The sequence below is a fragment of the Cuculus canorus genome, chromosome 1 (genome assembly GCF_017976375.1).
Source record: "Cuculus canorus isolate bCucCan1 chromosome 1, bCucCan1.pri, whole genome shotgun sequence".
Classification (NCBI taxonomy): domain Eukaryota; kingdom Metazoa; phylum Chordata; class Aves; order Cuculiformes; family Cuculidae; genus Cuculus; species Cuculus canorus.
The window spans coordinates 191,724,868-191,743,460 of record NC_071401.1 but is presented as its reverse complement, the minus strand read 5'-3'; the positions used below and the strand labels follow the sequence as shown (position 1 = coordinate 191,743,460).

Here is an 18,593-nt window from a genome sequence, read left to right as displayed (position 1 = left end):
TATCAGAAGCAGCACTTTGATCTTTATTAGCTGTCAAGTCCATGATGAGGCACAGTATGTTCCTCAGCAGCCTGCTAGAGACAGGCCTGGAAGCAGCTATGTTCTTCTGGAGTTTATCTGGACTTTTACAAACTGGAGCTGACTTGCAATATTTCCCACAAATGTGTATTATTGCAGTTTCTTGGGACCATGAACCATCCTCACGCTCTACGCTTGCAGACGACCAAGGGCTGATGACATCCTGGCAAGGTTATGCATCCCCACTATCCCCTGGTACAAGGGGACTGCTAAGGGGTCAGGAAGGTGTTAATGTGCAAAACCACGAACCAAGGATATTTAACACTTCTTTCCTTCCTGACAGAAGTCATGGTTCCTACCACCATGCATGCACAGAGATACAGGACTTACCGTAAGTGACACATGACACTGACAAGCCTTCTCCTGACCAGAAGGCAGAGCCAGGAGTTTTTCTCCCTCTGACTAAGAATGTCAGTAATTTCAGCTTGACACAGAGCTGCCCTGGCTGATGGTCTAACATATAAATCATGGGTCAAAGATAAGATAAACACATACCAGTGTAGTCCTCATAGCATTCACAAGTATAGCCCCCTTCTCGGCTCCGACACAGCCCGTTGTTCCCGCAAGGGTTGGAGTAGCAGAGGTCGATCTCCGTCTCGCAGTAGTCGCCCGTGAAACCTGGGGGGCATCGGCACCGCAGCCCATTGATGGGGTGGATAGGGCGGAACAGGACGGTGTTGGAGCTGATGAACGGGGCTGAACTGTCGAACTTCAGGACGGAGACACACTTCATATAGTTCTCACAGGGTTCACGCAAGCAGATGTTGTCATCGAAGGGCAGCACCCTCTGTGTGGAAATCATGGTCAGAAGGGTCCTATTGAGGTAGATCTGTTCCTGCAGGTCCTCAGAGGGAAAGAACTTGTTTCGAATGCCACCAGGGAGCAAAGCCGAGAAGGTCACGTTCAGGATATTGGAACTGACGTCCGTGTCATTCTGGATGTTGAAAACAAATATGCCATCCTTGGCAGTGGAGAGCACTGTTGCCACCCCCTCCACAAACAGAGACAGGAGGGGAGAAAGGAACCTCTCCTGGGACATGTTCTCCAGTCGCACTGTGATACTGTTGGTGAGCATGTCATCTGTGATGATGGTGACACGCAGGGTGCAGACTGCTGTAACGCTGTGGACACCATCTGAAGGGAAAAGAGAAAGGTATCAGCAATGGCAGAAAGCTGTCTCCAACCTACAGATAAGGTGGCTTCTGCACTCTCCTGGAAACAAAATGGACCTGTGTGGCATTTTAGGGCACTGGGATGGGAGAGAGGATGTATCCACCTTCCATGGTGGATGCCTTTACTCAGGAAACAAAATCCTTTTAAGGATTGCAACTCAAAGGACCAGAGACATCTTGAAGAGCCCAGAACACCTGGAGAACATCACAGGCAAGGGCTAATGAGCAAACAGATAGCCCTGAGATGGCCAAGGGGAAGGAGCCTCTCCTGATAACAACTGAACGGATCTTCATACAAGTCACTCCTAGCCTACAACCGGTGCTAGGAAGCTGCCACTTTTCACAGAACAACACTAAAATTATCTTCTCCAGGCATGGTCTCAGGCTTAAGAAGCCAGAACTATGCACAGACAGAGAATTGTTGCCAGAGCTTTAGAGAAAGGTCACCTATGGGAACAAGACTTTACATTTGAACACATGAGCTTCTTCATTCCTCATACCTAATTTCTTCAAAAAACTTTTAACAAAAAGAAGAAAAATCAAATAAAATATGTCGGTAATGAAAAGAAGCATTTATGCTTCATTTAAAGCAATTCTGACGTTGCTGTTGATGTTCTGCAGTAAAACCCGTAAATATAAAAATAGAACACTTATGCCTAGACTAAGAGATGCCACTGTAAAATCTCAATACACCCTGAGAGTTACAGCAGGGCTATGAATGTACAAACTCTAGAGCATTCTATCATTATGAAACATAATTATGACACAATGAGTGCTATAATGAACCCAAATTCATTGTAAGCATGGAATGCGAAGTTGCATCATCACTGAAAACAAACCACTTACTTTAATTCTGTCTCCTTGTTAACATTTAGGACTCATTAGGAAAATACAGATCACATTACAGAAAATACTGTTAGTATTACAGCAGCATCTAGAAATCCCAGGAGAACTCAACACTGGCTTCTGACAGGAACTGTTCCTTCTCAAAGATCTCACAGTGTAAATAATCAAACAGAAATGGGGGTGAGCTCATCTCATGAGCGAGATGAACTGTCTTCAATGGCCAATATCAGGCCCACAGGGGGATTAAGAACTCAGTCCAGTTCCTTTAGGTCCCAGCTCAGTGCCATTTCACAAGTGACCTGCTATAGCATTTATTTCAATTAAACCATAAGGTACATGCAGAAATGGATTTTGAATCACATCAATGTAAAATCGCAGCAGAAATAGCATTCCAATCAATACAAACCCAGTGTGAGATCAAAATTCTAATACCATGGATTGCTAAAGGTCATTTTCGTAAGGTTTATTATCTCAAACTGTAGGTTTATGACCCACTATGGTGACTTAAAAAAGGTCTTTCAAGAACAGAAAATTAGAATAGCTCCTTTCCTATTCACTGTTACCACTACACCTCAAGTGCTGATTTGTTTTAAAAAGAAATGTATTGTTGGAAGACTTTCCCCTCAATAACATAGTAGCAGTATAGTAAATTACAGCACCATAATTAACTAAATGGCTTTTGATTCCTTCCCCCTGATCAGGTTGTCTGTAAAAGCTCAGCTGTTGACTATTTTCCACGCTATAAAAGTTTCTAAGCAAACAGAAAAATCTTTTCTCCTGTGTGCTACTTTCCTACTGCCTAGCTAAAACCAAATAGTCAAAAGAGGTCACAATGGGGGTGGTCTGTTTGATGTGCTCCTCACAGCAGCTCATGTGCCGACTTTCACTTTCTTCCAAGTTTAAAGGAATCTTTATCTCCTCTTCCTCAGGTTAAGTCTAGAAACACGTAGTTTTGACCTCCATCAAGACCCAAATCAACATTTAAAAATGATTGGTAGCCAAAATCCTCATTGCAACCTTCTCCTGTGCTGTCTGTGGATTTCTGGCCAAACATATGTTCATAACTGACACCCTCAGACTGTTTACCCACTTCTGTCAACTGCATGGCTCATTCTCCTGGAAGGCCAGAAGCAGCACAAACTATTCACCTTTTTTTTTCCTAAAGCAATTGACATTTTCCTGCCTGTTCCATAGGGTGCCTGAACTATTTTGCTATTTATTGCACAATACACCACAGAAGATCCCTCATACCAGTGAGAACGCTGGACAATGGGTCCTTTTCTTAAGAAAACACTATGATCTATAGCCCATGGTATGTATAGTAAGACGACAAAATACAATCCACTGTCTGACAACGCACTAGAGTCTACAAACTGTCATAATCAATATCAACTGTCACAATATGCAAGAGCTTCCCAGCATTCACAACAGCTATTCTGACACAGTTAATAAATCACTGCAAAAAGCCCGGTGTCAGATACCACACAGCCTCCTTGTTCTGCAGGCAGCACAAAAGAAAACCGGGCACAGACATATAGATGCAAACTGAAGTTGAGTTTTAAAAGCCAGTCCAGCTTTGTGCAGCCCTGTTGCAGAGCACTGGAAAAAAAAAAAAAAAAAGAGAGAGAGAGAGTAAAAAGGAGCTGAGCATGTGTAGTATAGGCAACAAAAGAGCGGAATGGCTATACAGCCTGCTGGACAAGCGCCTCTTTCATATCACCAGCGAGTCTGAGAGCAGCATCATGGGATCCAATCATCTATTCATTCAGAAATTCGTGGAAAGTGGAAACAATCTGTGGTTTTATGGGCCCAAATTAGTATCTATTCTGCTTTCAATAGACAACATTTACTTTGAGGGTCTGGAACAAGTGCAATAAAGAAAGTGGAAATTTTGTCCTTGTCTTTATTTGGAATTGAATTAACCCCGACATACATGATAATATATGTGTTTGTGAATCATAGGCGAAATACTCTCTGGACGCTTCAAATGTTTACTGCCAGAAATACCAGAAAAATAGTATCAGGAAGTAGTGTTTCATGGAGCAGAAATACTTCATGTCCTTTCACTGTCTGACATGCCTACCATACGTGGCTATTTATTAGAGAGGCACAACCAATCTGCTATTCTGCTCTAACAATCTGATTTTTCAAAGGTCTTATGACACAGCTACACAAAGTCTCCAGTGGGTTTTGGCAGATGCAAGATGGCTTCAGTCTAGAGCGCGAAGCACCCTTCAAGTGCTGCTACACAGGAGAAACTCTGGCTACGCTTTGCTCTTTGTAGCAGACCTTCGCGCAGCTGAATACATACACATATGGAAGGCTTACCTATCACCAGTCCTCACAGCCATCGTTTGCTTGGCCTCAGCAAAGCGGATGGATGCAGGAGTCTCCTGAAGCAGCTCTAAAAGCATGAGTCATGCTGGCAGATGGGATGCGTAGGCACACTGCTAAGAGTGGCTTGAGCAGACAGCCTGGACATTAGCAGCCCAAGCCACTGCCACCTGGATAGCTTGAGAACAGGGAAACACAGGACTGACCAAGGAGGAAGACAGGATTTGATCTGTCTTGTTGCAGGGCTGGTTCCTAAAACCCTTGTACCAATGGCTTTTGTCACTCTCTCCTCAGGTTTCTTTTCTGTAAAGCAGGAATAATGGCACTTACAGGTATATTGTGGAGCAGTGGGTGCAGATGTTGAAATGCTGAGATAGTGCAGTAATGAAGGCAACATAAATACTCTAGACAAATCAGAAAGGGTTCTTTCAAAAGCTGTTGCAGACAAGTTTAACCTACAACAAGGTGGAAAGATTTAAAAAAAAAAGACTCTTAATGACTAACACATCAGGGAATGGACAAAGAGGATTTTGGATGGCTGGGAAGGCACACGGGACAAAGAGTATGCACTACAAGCATAGTCCTTGCACACTGAATTTATATCCTGGCAATACTAGTTTATGTATGCTTTCCACAAAAAAGAACTCCAGAAGGTAGAAATCAAAGCAGACTGTTGTCTTTCGCACCATTGTCAGTGCTGAACAGGCTCCTCAAAAACAGAACTACTCATCTTCATCCTCCATCAAACTAATGAAAAGATTTAATAGAAATTATATGCCCTGACAAAGAAAAGAGGAGTGAGTAAAGCTGACAAAAGCTCAAGCCTCTCTAAAATAAACTAATAACTAAGAATTTATTAAATAGTTATTGTTTCATGACTACCTTCCCTTTACAACAAACTCAATCAATCTCAGACTTTAATCTCACCTTTCTATTTTCTGGCAGTCCATAAACCAAATAGTTTTATTATATAGAAATGTAAACACAGCAAAGTTTAACTGAAATGTGTATTTGGCAATGGCAGTACCTGGCCAGAAAGGACCTTTTTGTTCTTTAAGTTCGCAGAAATAAAATAACTACCACTTTTTTTGGTTTATTATATGACGATCTTAGGGGTGCATATCAAAGCTGAATATTTTATTTAATACTTCAGCATCAGCACCTTCTTTCATGGATAGCCCAACCCACATGTATTCTAATTCTACTCCATAATGCCTCTAGAAACAGCAGATGTCAGAGCTCACCACAGGCAAACTCAGCTAGCAAAATGTACAATAAGGACACTCCATAGGTTGCTCTTCCCAGCTCATAAGAGCAGACATGCCCACGGGTAGCAGCCATCAACTGGTAACGTGCCTTTTAATTATCGAACCTCCATCCCCCATTGCTTCCAGCCATGTGTTTACATACGGGATCTAATATACACCTAGTTCAGTACTAAGTCTTGAACTAATGATGAGGATGCCATGCTTTTAGCATTCTCTCCACCACTTGGACAGCAGTAGCATGTAAGTACACCAGCTTGTAGCAATGGAGACCACAGGCAATACTTGCCTGCCTGAGCAGAGCTGGAACCCAAACAACGCAGTTGTTTGTGAGCAAACAGCAGTAAAAAAATCAGCAGATCTCCATAAAAGTAAGACGTATAGTGGTGCGCTAAGCTTTAGTTTGCCTTAGAAAGTCTGCAAGTCTTGCAGTGCAATGTCCTCCCCTTGCATGTGTGCTTCCATCACACCATGCAAACAGTTTTAAAATGCACAAAATATCAGATTATTAATATCGTCCCTTCCAAAACACTGCTGTAGACACTACAAAGCTTCACTTCTATAAGTAGAAATAAGAAGCCTATGAGCATCCATAAGACAAACTCCTTAAAATATTTTCTCCCTTATGGAAAAGTTCAGGAGCTTATAGCACAGAGAAAATATCCTGAAAGTAAACTGCACATAAAATAGTGTGTAGGAACCCAAGCAAGATGCTTTGCCAAAACAGCAGAAAACATTACAAAAAAAAAAGAAAATGAAAATAGGTGTAACTGAATTTACAGACACCATACTACACGGTGAGTGAGCAGCCACCCTGGAGAATTGTTTCAGGACAGAAACTGAGTGCCTCCAGGGCACCTTGCAAAGGATGCAGGGGCTAGTGTTGGTCTTAGGTCTCTAAAAGGCGAGAGCAATGAGCAGTGGCAAATGTCTCCTCTGCACCCCTAAGCACTCCCTTTTTTGAGTGAAGACAGATGAAAATACAAATTTCTCTTTTGCTAGAGAAAAGTGATATTAAATGATGCAATGACAGAAAAGTAACATCCATGAGAAATATATTCCATCCCTTCCCTTTGGAAAAACATAAAATATTTTATATAACATACTTGATTTTTAGACAGGCACTAAACTGCCAAAGCCTGCCCTCCCTAGAACTGGGAAGGCTGCTGATGAACAATTCCTTCTACAAGCTGGATGAAATGACATGGAAATGATTCCCCTTGGCCACAGGAAGCTTATGTTATTCCTTTTGTACTTTTGTTTTAGGCTGCCAGTCTCAGTGCTGCGCATTTAGGAGCAGTAACTGCCAACACAAGTCGTGGGCTTTGGATAGGATATATAAAAATAATTATCTACTATTCACACAGTGCCAAAGATTCACATTGGAACCACTGCTCTGAAGAACGTCACAGCCCAGGTCTGCTCCAAAGCCCTTTGTGTCAACAGCAAGAGTCCCATTGACTTCAGTGGGCTTTGCTCCTGGCCAAAATTGGGCTTAGAGCCTAATTCCCTGTGTCCTTGCCAGTGCACTCACGCAGAGCTTCACCCGTGACCTGGCAGCCCCAAACAAGAGCAACAGTCTGGCCAGGAAAAGGCTGAGGGTTGAAAATCAGGACAGTGAGAGCAGAGAGCAAAAGATGAGGGGTGAGCAGCACAAGCATATGGACAATTGAAACATGCAACATGGACTGCATAGTATGAGTTGTACAGGTTGTCAGGGTTTTCCTAAAATCAGGTGTCTGAATCTGTAGCTTGACATCTCTAAATTTCCAGGAAGGATGAGCAGCTGCAGGCCCCCTACTGCAGATGCTCAGGTTTGAAAACACTGTCCAGTGTTGCCCAGCCCGCTTCGGAAAAAAGAGCGTTTGGAAGGGTCACAGGAAGGAAGAAGAGAAAGATGTGTTACCTGGTGCTATGGGGGGATTAAGGAAGAAGAGAAAGATGTGTTACCTGGTGCTATGGGGGGGATTTTAGATCACAGGGTGAGGTAAAACAGAAGGCAGCTGAGCTCTGTGGTGTATGCAAGTGCACCAGCAACACGGGCTCAGTCCTGACCCAGCTACAAGGGAGGGAAGCACCCCAGTGAAAACACGTCTTTACGGGGAAAAGTATCTAGAATTAACTAGTTCAAGGCTGGAAAACTGGCAGTTCAAGGCAGTCAAACTGGCACAGAGTGAGTGCCTATGTATGACTGCACCAGCTCTCCCTACATCAGTGTTAACCACACTGCCTCCAGCACCATCCCACTGCCACTGCAGCAGCTCACAGCACTCCCGGGGTCTGCCCTGGCGCACGTACCAGGGCTGTGGCCATGCCAGCTTGTGCCCTGCCACTGCACTGCCCCGTGACAGCATGAGCCACATCAGGAACTTGTGAAATGATGTTGGGGTCAGTGCAAGCAAAGGACCCTGACAAGTCTGTCCAAACTCCACCTCTAATGCTCACAAGCTGCAGACACTCTTTAAAAACACTTGAAATCAAACGTTCATGTATTTCTTTTTTCAAGATGAGTAATCTTTTCATCCTGACAGAGATGGATATCTGGGACAGCCAGGGAAGGTGGGCTTGCAAGTCACGGCAGCTCTCACTCCATGGTCCCTTCGGCAGCAGCCACAGCAGTACCAGCTAAATCAGACAGCTAAAATAAACCCAAGATGTGGGAGGAGAAACTATGCATAAAGCAACTGCAAATCCCTGACGTGTATAAGAGAAAAAAAGACTAGGCTAATTTTGGCATCATTATCTTTAACAGAGCCTGGGCTGTTCAGGATTATTTACTTTGTACACAAAACTGAAAAGAAAAAAAAAAAAAGCATATTTTGTTTTATAGTTTGAACAGAGGATTAAGAACAAATTGATGCCAACTGTATTGCTCAACATTGTACAAGACTGCCATTAGATTTTCTGAAACCAGTACCTGCAAGCTGAGAATTTTGAAATGTTAATTGGGTTGATAACACTATTCAGGGGGAATATTTCCGGAGGGTGGGATGTAAGGCAGGTTGGATCTGCTGGCAGGAAAAAGCACTCTTGAATTCTAACTTCCCCAACATGCTCCTGCAGCATCACTTCTTGCTCTTCAGGTACCCAATGCACACAGGGTATAACTGCCGCGGGGGATGAGCTGCAGGCAGGGGAAGCTGGCAGGGATGCAGCAGTGACAAGGCAGGCAGGTGGAAACAAGACCCTGTCCAGAGCAGAAAGCACAAGGATGAAGGATACTTAGAAGGAAGTATGATGCGTGGGAAGATAGCATGAGCATGCTAATAACTAGCTCCCTCCAGACCATTTTACTGATGAGATTTCTATGCAAACTCATTTTCCTTCCTGGGCTCTGCACATATCCGTGTACCTCAGCTGTTTTTCTTTGTTAGCAAGGACTGGTAAGACTCTTCGGCACCAGGGGTGTGCCTACCCCAGTGTCATGGCTCAGGCGGTCTTCTTGCTTGGCTTCACCAGCTCCCAGATGCAGAGGCCCTTGGATGGCAGGAGCCCACCCTGCTGTTGCTCTATGACTGGTACATCAGCTGCAACACAGCTTTTAAACTCCACCTGAAGAGGCAGCTTTCCATTTCATGATAATGTCTACAGAGACTGTGTGTCTTATAGGACTCATCAGACGAGTTCAGATGAAAAACTCCACTTTAGATTGCTACACCAGATAGATTCACAGACTGACTTCCTGGGGGCTCCGCCACCTCCCATAAAGCTTGATCTCATTTCATATATAATCAAACCTATTGCATAACTACCATAATAATATTTAAGCCTTTCTGGACTTCAAAGGGAGAGGGCTTTAATATCATTTACATTTTCATTCTAATTAAATGCATAGCTAAATGTCCATGGCTAAAAGACAAGCCATCGGTTTCCCAGCAGTCTCACATTGCTCACAGCCACACCTCGCAGAGCACCGCAAGGCTGTTCAGAGTGGCAGGGACAGGGCACTGCTGGGCAGGGGCAGATGCTGGCGGGCATCAGGGTACGTAAGTCTGGGCACGAGCAGCACAGTCACCTGCTCACCCCACAGCCAAACAGCTATTCATGGGCATCTCTACTTTCCCAGGTGTAATGAGTTGTATATACAACTCAAAACAGGTTTCTTAAAGATCCATGAGAGCACCAGACAAAGTAAACTGCAGTCATGGGATGCCCCAGCCTTAATCTCCAGTCAGGACACAGTCTTCAAGTAAACAGTGTAGTTTGTACAAAGTAAGATAACAGCAGTGTCTTTACTCTGAGACACACTTTTAAGTCACTAACCCAACTTGTGTCTCTCGTGAAAGAGACGCCTCACTCGGGGTGCGTAGCCATGCTGCCAGAGAGCAACTGGTGGGTCCCTACAAAAGCCTCCACTCTCCTTGTAGCCACACAAGCTCTGCAAACATTTTTATTCTCTGATTAAAGCAAGAAATCCCTGGGCAAGCCAGGGCTCCACTTGAATCTCTCTCTACAGTTTTAAAGCAGGGTTGGATAAAAACTATTTCAGGGATGGCAAGGGAGGTGGGAAAAGTTGGGGTGGGGGCTTAGAAGTTTCAAAACTGGGATTAGCGATAAGGAAATAGCTCCTCTGCCTCAGTGTTTGCATCCATACTACGTATTAGTAACCTCAAAGGGATGCTTTCAAAACAGTATCAGCGAAACAAAATCCATCAAGCTTATTTATCTAAAAGTCTCCATTTTTCCGTGTTCCTTTTGCCTAGAGATACACTCTGCTCCTTGCAGTGACCCACAGTGAGATCACTGGGACGCTTCCCACTGGATGGAGTTCAAGTTTGCTATCTTGACTGGAAATCAAAGAAGGAAACAATGAAAAGAGATGATGGTCACAGTTTTCTGACATCATTTCTGTTTACAGCCAAGCTACGTATCAGCTGAAAGAGTTATTCGTATACTGGGCAATGCAGAAACTTGCCCAGCTCCCTGAAACAGAAAAAAACCACGAGAAAAATTCAGCTGTGGTAGCTCAACAAGTTGCTGACTGTTCCTGCTCTGCTGAAGCAGCCCAAGAAACCCTCTCAGGATTCTTAGGCGAAACCCTCTCAGGATTCTTAGGCATATGTGCATTTATTTCAGTACTCTGTAGTTTCAGTCATCCTAAGACCATTTGCAAATTAATACAAGGAAAAAACAGAGGGCGAGCCATCCAGAGAAGGAGAAATAGTGATGGCTATGTGGCAGCTTCCACACGCACTGGGCATGGGAAAGGCTGGTTCAGCTACTCCTTCTGCCCCAGAAGATTCAAACATGCTCAAAGAAAAGGGACCCACAGAAGCAGAATAACCCTCTCATGCTGCTTCAGTTCACATCAAATTTGTTGATGGGAGCAATGACTGGGGCACAGATGTCCCACCTGTAACACATGGTGTCCTAAACGAAAGGTTTCAGAACCGCTGTAATTCTCTCTTGTCATTCTTTCTCTCTCAAGTGCAATGAATGTTTAAGAGGTTTTAATAAGAAGTAGACCAAAATCAAGAGAAGCAATGGGGAGCATCAAGGTTCATCCACTGGAAACTGACACAAAATACATCCACCTCTCACAGCCAGAAGAACTGAGATTTTCAATCAGCTTAGCTCAATTAGGAATACCCAGAATGAAAATAATTTCTTCCACAAAATATGTTTTCCCTCATTTTTGGTTTAAAAGAGAACACGCTTTCTTTTTTCTTACTAGATTTCCAACTGTCTATTTTTGCTGATTTCTTCTGTTAACTGAGGTCTGCTGAGTGAAGCAGAATAAGAAGTAAGTAAGCAAATAAGAAACCTGAGGAAATAAACTTAAAAAAATAAGGAATGTAAACAAAAGATATTTGCTTGCATCATGTAATTAAAATAAAGAAATTAGAACAGAAAGATAAAATAAACAGGCAAAAACACTATTACCAAACTTTTGTAGTTTTGAAAAGACTTGCCAGGCACAGGCTATATTTACAGAAAAAACTACGTACTTCGTGCAGACTCTCTGTTGACAGGCAATCCACACAATCTTTCAAAAACCCAAAGCAAAACTCAAAAACCTGCTTTGATTAGGTAACCATCTATGTGTCACTAGCCATTGGCAATGAGATCATTGTGGTTTTGGCCGCATGGTCAACTGAGAAGATTATTCTTGGATCCCTGCCGTTAAAACTACTATGCTGGACACAAATCAAAACAGACAAAGCACTTGTTTCCTGTTTCTATAGTCCTGAACCTCCAGTAGTTATTTTTCTCTCCTAAACTTTTCCAAACAGAAAAGCAGCCTCGCAGACAAAAATCAAGGGAATGCAAGAGCTTGCCTCCTATCGCTTGCTTGGGAAGCTGATACAGAGAAAGGGCAGGTCGAGTTATGACAGACTGAAGTGGGTAACATCAGTGACTTGGAGCTACTGGCAAAATGCAGAAACTACACTGATCTTCAGAAATGATACCGTAATCTCAAATACCTATCTAATGATTTCTATTCAGCTGAGCTGTAGAAATGGATTCAAAACTACATGATTCACTTCTTCAAGAATCAGAAAAAAACTTTTGCCAGACATGTTGTAAGACACAGATCTCAAGGGAAACAGATATTTTGTATTCTAGAACTAATGTAAGGCTACTCAACAATTTCCATATGCAAAAGATTATCTTTAAAGGAATTTACTACACTGGATATCACAGGAAAACATTGGTGCTCTCAATACATCCTTGATCCTACCATAGCATTAGCAGGGCACCACCAGGAGCATACTAGGCTAGACTCTGCCCAGCAGTCCTGTGTTTCTGGTCAAAGGCAGGATGACTGTATTTTTTTCTTTTGGGTGATGGTTCTTTCCTTCCTACTCTGCCGAGGCTGCAGATGATCCAGACACGCATTATTTGGTGAGCCCACGATATCCCACAGCCAAGCAGAGGCTCACTATGGGCAAGCGCATCTTGGCAGGGCAGGGTGATTCCACATGTCATGTGCATCATGCAGAGCACAAAGTTTTACCAGTGCAGTGACAATTTATCCACCATTTCCAGCCATCCCATTGAAACTATCACTCTTACAAGATCGCTGGACATCCTGACATCTAGTAGCAAAGCCTTCTTTTTCAATCCAGGCAAAATTTCTAGGTGGAAAACAGGACATATTCAGTGAAAGCTGAACATATGGTGATCTTAACGGTGCCATGGAAAAAGCACTTTTTGACTCCCACAAAATAAACTACCTATGGGAAAAAAAACTTCATTGTACACAAGTTTTCTAAAGGCTGTTTTTATTTTCTACAAATTTTAATGAATATATAACTTTCCTTCATCACAGCAGCAGTAGATTGCTATTAATATCTTTAAAGGCATTATTTTTCATGGGTTTAGTTGTATTTTATGGAAAAACAGAATTACTGAGCCGATGCAAAATAGCCTTAAAAACTGTCAGTGTTAATGATGAGCCTTAAAATGCAAATCATTTGGGAAAAACATGAAACTCCTTATTCTAGGAATTCTTACTCATATAGTCCCACTGTTATCAGCAGAGACTAAGCACTAGAGAACTGCTGGACAAGCCTACAGCCTGAGCTCCCAGACTGTGCTTTGGTCTGACACCAAGAGACCATGGCTTCCCAAGAAACCACTGAGTCAGAAAGGCAAGATTTCACCATGCATTAGAAGAGGTCCTATCACCTTTCCATAAAGCACACCAGTCCCTGTGTCAGCCATTTGTGGGCACACAACATGGGATAAATTTTATCCCTGAATGGGTATAAATACTAATTTTTTATTTTAAAAAATCCTCCTTTTTAAAATTTTGTACCACACGCTGTGAAAAGCAGCTGCCTGTAAGTCAGGATTTTTTCTGCAAAGAACTTATCTGAATTCCCGCAGGATGCTTCATACTGTAGCCATTTCCCAAGAGCTCAGATAATTGCTGAAGTTTAATTAGTGGAAAGGATTTGCTATTACAGAGTCTAGGGTACACTCTTTTACCACCTGAGCTCTGGGGCCATCTGTACGGATGGGACATCGGCTTTCTGGACTGTGCCCTTGAGTGCAGCCACTTCTCTCTCTACCAATAAAATTACACTTAAGTCATGGCCTTAATCCAGTGACACAGTTCTTGGAAGAGAAGTGTATTTTAGATATTTTTTAAAACTTCCTCAAATTTCAAAAACCTCTTCAGTACTGTTTAGATTTACGCTGATATTACTGTACTTGGCCAAGCTGAGCCTTCTAAAGGCTGACAGGGAACCCAGTTAAAACACCCACAGTCACTGTATTCGGTTAATAACCTGTGCAAATGTTTCTCCACAGGGCACACCAGAAACGCATCTCTGCCTCTCAGCCTGCAATAAACCCGCTGATGTCTGAGGTGGCCAAATCCTACCCATGGTGGTCCACAGCTGCAGCACCTCACAGTGCTGGCTGCTTGAAGCATTAGTTTCCTTGAATGTCTCACAGGTGTACTTTTGGGAAAGGGAAGCAGAGGTTCAGCATTTGTGTGGAAAAAAAAGAAGTATTTTTCTCTAGACGTGACAGCTGGTGATGGGGAGAAAGGCAAAGCAGCTGCAACCAAGATCAGGAGAGCTTTACAGGGCTGCTGGCGTGCCCGAGCAGCGGCTCAGCATGGGGCAACGCTAATGGAAAAGACAGCAAAATTCCCATAATCATGTGCCAGGAAGGGAAAGAGCTTTGGCACACTCCAGGTCAGAGGCAGCACAGCAGGAGGGCTGCGGTCAGTGTGGTGGTCAGCAGTGATGCTCAGCCATCACCTAACCCAGCTCCACAGCTTGTCATGCAGACATCATCCCTCATGTCACATGAACACAGAGCAAGATGCACACAAAGGTATCATGACAGCTGGCTGCAATGTCTGCAGAGAGCATCTAGTGGAGAAAACACACCTCTACCTGAAATCTCACGATATCATGACACTGACACCAATATAAATCAACAGAAACATATCCATTCCAGTGAGATTTTCACTGTGAATGACTTAGATAATTTCTACCACTCTGTATATATATTTTGATATCTAGATAGAAGTCAAAATCCTATCCTGGTAAGGATGACCATGTAGAGTCCCTGCTCTTGACCTCCAGCTCAGGCTATCCCCATTACAGCTGGCTCCCATGGCTGCTAACAAGAGGCAGATGCAGCTCTTCCTTCAATACCCCCATGAGAGAAGACAATGGCCCCAGAGAAGCTGGCTTTTACTCGTCTATTTTTTTTTTTTCTTCTGCCTTCTCAGTCAAAACAATATGCTGCATTTATAACTACAAGGAGGCGGAGGTGGAGCAGGACAGTTCATACGCGTGATCTACGCTGAGCAGTGAAGCAGAAACAAATGCTGACAGTGCATTTTGGGGGGGGTGGGGGGGACAGCTCATAGGCATGAAGTCTGCGGGCTGGGGTCTGTTTAGCCAGACTAGAGACTTCAAGACCTCTAACTTACTCTAATTCTGTTACACTAAAATTTAAAAGTGCTTTCCCAGTTACCAAACTTATCTTCTACTTCAGTTTCCTTTAGGAAAAAAGAACACCTTTATAATTAAGGATGGATGTATAATTAAAAGAAAAATAAGCACTAAAATTTCAAAGAACGTTTATACTTAAAATGTTTTAGTCCTGAAAAATTATCAATTTGTCTTTGCCTCTTTTCCAAAGACCTGTTTGGTGAAGACTTTTCATAGTCTCCTCTTGTAGAAATCCAACTCCATGTTCTTGCTCCAGGGCTGCTGCTGGCTGCATGTTTAATAGCTAAATCCTTTCACATTTGTCTTTGAAAGAGGCTCTTGCCAACAGGAAGCTGTGCGGTGACACCGGGCTCTCGTGCTGGGCAACTTTTTCTTAAAACAGCTCAAACTCTGTAAAATGACCCCTCTTGACTTGCTTTCTCAGTTGGCTCAAGACATCTCCTGCATATTGTTTTTACAGCAGTAACCTGAGGCTGCAAAAAATGCTGTAACATGTGGCTAAAGTTAAGTCAGCACCTAAAAAGGGGAAATATTTTAATATTAACTACCTAATACACAATTTTTTCTCTTACAGCCACACTTGTATTCAGAATTTGGGTTTTATTTGTACAGGCTCATGACTCATACCCAGACACTCAAGGCCAACAGATAGGATATTGGAATTCATTTATATACAGCATCATTTATCATGGGCTGCATTTTACTGACTGAGACGTCTGGGAAGCATAGGACACTTTGGAGATCATGGAAGTCAGGGGGGTTTCTTAGGTTCCTGAGTGCATCTAGTACCCTCCCTTTCACAACTATTTTAACTCGCCAATCAAGCCATGATGTTTCTGTAATTACCTCAACAGTACTGATCTCACTCCATGCATGTAGTGCACTGCTGTGTGTCTAAGTGGTGAGATTTGAGTAATTATACTGTCCCAGAAAACACCAAACAGTAACCCCAAGTTATCACCAGAAACTGAGTAATGTTGTAAGAAATAACATGACAACAACGAGCTTATACAAGCATGAAACACAGAATAGTTCTGTTACCACTTATCAGTGTGTAGCAAGCAATGCACTCAGCAACACTAAAACTCAAAACAGTCTCTACCTGAAAGAGTAAAGTAACCACCCTGCCCTGCAACATCTTTGTTTTACTGGGGTTACTCCCAGATTTGCACATAGGTACCAGAAGGCAGAATCTGGCCAAATCACTTTAAAAAGACTGAACTTTTAGAGATAGTAAGACCTGAGAACCCACCTCTTAATATGTCATTGCTCTAATTTCTATTCTTAAAGCACTTGCACCAGTAATCAGAGGTGATCACTGAGCTGCATTCTGCACCTTTAATTAAAGTCTGTTTCTGAAAGCCCTGTCTAGAGAGGCTAATCCCTCTCTCCTCAGCTGCTGGATTTGCAAGGCACGGCAAGGAGGCAGACACGCATTTGGGGAGGTGAACAAGGCCCAGTTTGGCATCCCAAACTGTCACAAAACATCTACTAATACTGATGCCAACTACTTCATATGCAAATTGTTAACAGTCAGTAAAGAAGTGAAGCAGAGAAGCACATGCAGGGGAAAACCATGAATGCAGATATGAAAATTAATCACTCAAGGGTAACTACGTATTGGCTTTTGTTCAGTACTACCAAGTGTGGGCTCAAGTCCTGCCAGCCTTTGTCTGGAGCAGATGCTTAAAAGACCTGCAAAGCTCACGTAAAAGAAAACTGGGAACTGTAGGAAGTCCTCCATACAAGTGGACTGCAGGCACGGAGCATTGAGATTTCTGGACCACTATGGCCACTCTGCTGCCTCTACTCATGATGAATTGCCACTTACCTCTGCTCTGATAGCCTGCTGACGCTCCATCTCCCAATACTGGATTTCATCTCCTCTCTCGTGTCTGCCTCTTTCTCCATCTCCTCGAAGTCCTACCTCCTATTCCTAGTGTAAACTTCTCTCTTCTGAGGTACCTGTGATGGCAGGTGAGAGCTGGCACAAGGGGCTTCAGTTACTGATACCTTTTTACAAGCTAATTTGGATAAGGAAGGGTCTCAACCATAAATGTAGATGTGAATGTACATGGCTGACTGTTGGCCTTGCCCTTCAACCACCTCTCACCCTGGGCAAACCTTAAAAACTTTTATCATCACTTTTGTCAGCCCCAAGGGATGGATGTCTGTTCTGTGTTTGTACATCTTACTCTGGGTCTCAGCAGGCTGCTCGCACACAAGAAGATAACAGTAACAGAGCAGAAGCATCTCTGCACGAAAGGATTTGTCACAGTGCATATGTTTGAGGAGAATTTACTGTGTGGGCTTAGCGACTGCTCAGACTGACTGAGCTGCAGCTCCCACAGAGAAAAATAAACGTAAAAGGACACGCGTACCCTAAACTCTCCAAACTCACAGTCAAGAAGCAAACATGAGACGAAGCCAGGAGAGGAAGTAAGAGACTGTGACTGGTCACTTCATGGTGAAGTGCCAGATCCATGGTCTGTAACCATCCCTGAGAATGGGATTATGATACTGCCTTCTGGGAGCTACGATGGGATTAATATAATAAACGTATGGAGGAAAGATCACCTCAGGAAAACGGGGGAATTTTCTGAGTCAGTATTTTCAAGTGAAAACTAATGAGATGAGCAGCAGGCAAGTCAATGCTTAACAGGATCATGCTAGAAACATGAAACTAGAAAAGCGAAGGAGAAGCCCTCTCTGAGACTGCTCTGGTACCCACTGCAGGTCAGCACAGACACCGCACAGCAGTCAAAGGATACAGAAGTGCCACAGAAATGGACCTGCATCGGCAGGGCTCACAGGTGCTTTGTGCGATGAATGGCTAGCACTAAGATTAAATGGTCTTAGGCAAAGAGGGTGCTAGCCTCCCTGTGTTCACAGCTGACAATTCACAAGAGCTTCAAGATAAGTGGAAAAACACAGGGCAGACACTTGGCTCAAAGGTCACATCATTGTCTCCAACATAATGGAAAAGATAAATGAATTATTTTTTTAACTTCCTAAATATATATTCTCCCTTTACAACTGCACGTTGCAATACACATTACAAGAAGCTAAGCCACACGTATGCTGATTTGCCTCTGCTGCTGTCAGCCCCACAGTACGTAAACATCTTCCTAACACATACCTGTCAGGTCTATGTAATCCAGATTTCCTGCAAGCCAGGGGGAATGGCTCTGTAATACACAACTCTGCAAATCCAACTCTCTGTTGGCACTCTTTATGATTTAAAAATCCCTCAAAAGTCAAAATATTAGCTGAAAGAATGCAATATAAGCACTCGGTGACAGCTACATTAAAGTGCCCCCACACAATGTAGAGTGTATGCAAAACAGGCAAGCTATGGTAGAAACATTAATAAATGATGCAATTTGTGACCTAGGCAACACCACTAAATAGAGAAGAATGGTTCTTGGACCTGCAATGGAGAGAGAGAACAGACACAAAGGCAGAGGGGTGGGTGA

The 18,593-nt window shown here is 43.2% G+C and overlaps 1 protein-coding gene across 1 annotated transcript in view; it reads right to left on the bottom strand.

The window, feature by feature from the left end:
* Nucleotides 1-18,593, bottom strand: part of CELSR1 (cadherin EGF LAG seven-pass G-type receptor 1) — a 173,964-nt gene that overhangs the window by 103,933 nt on the left and 51,438 nt on the right. Inside the window, exon 2 of the mRNA XM_054084092.1 lies at nucleotides 574-1,212. Within this exon, the coding sequence (XP_053940067.1) occupies nucleotides 574-1,212 (639 nt within the window). The remainder of the gene's footprint in view (nucleotides 1-573; nucleotides 1,213-18,593) is intronic.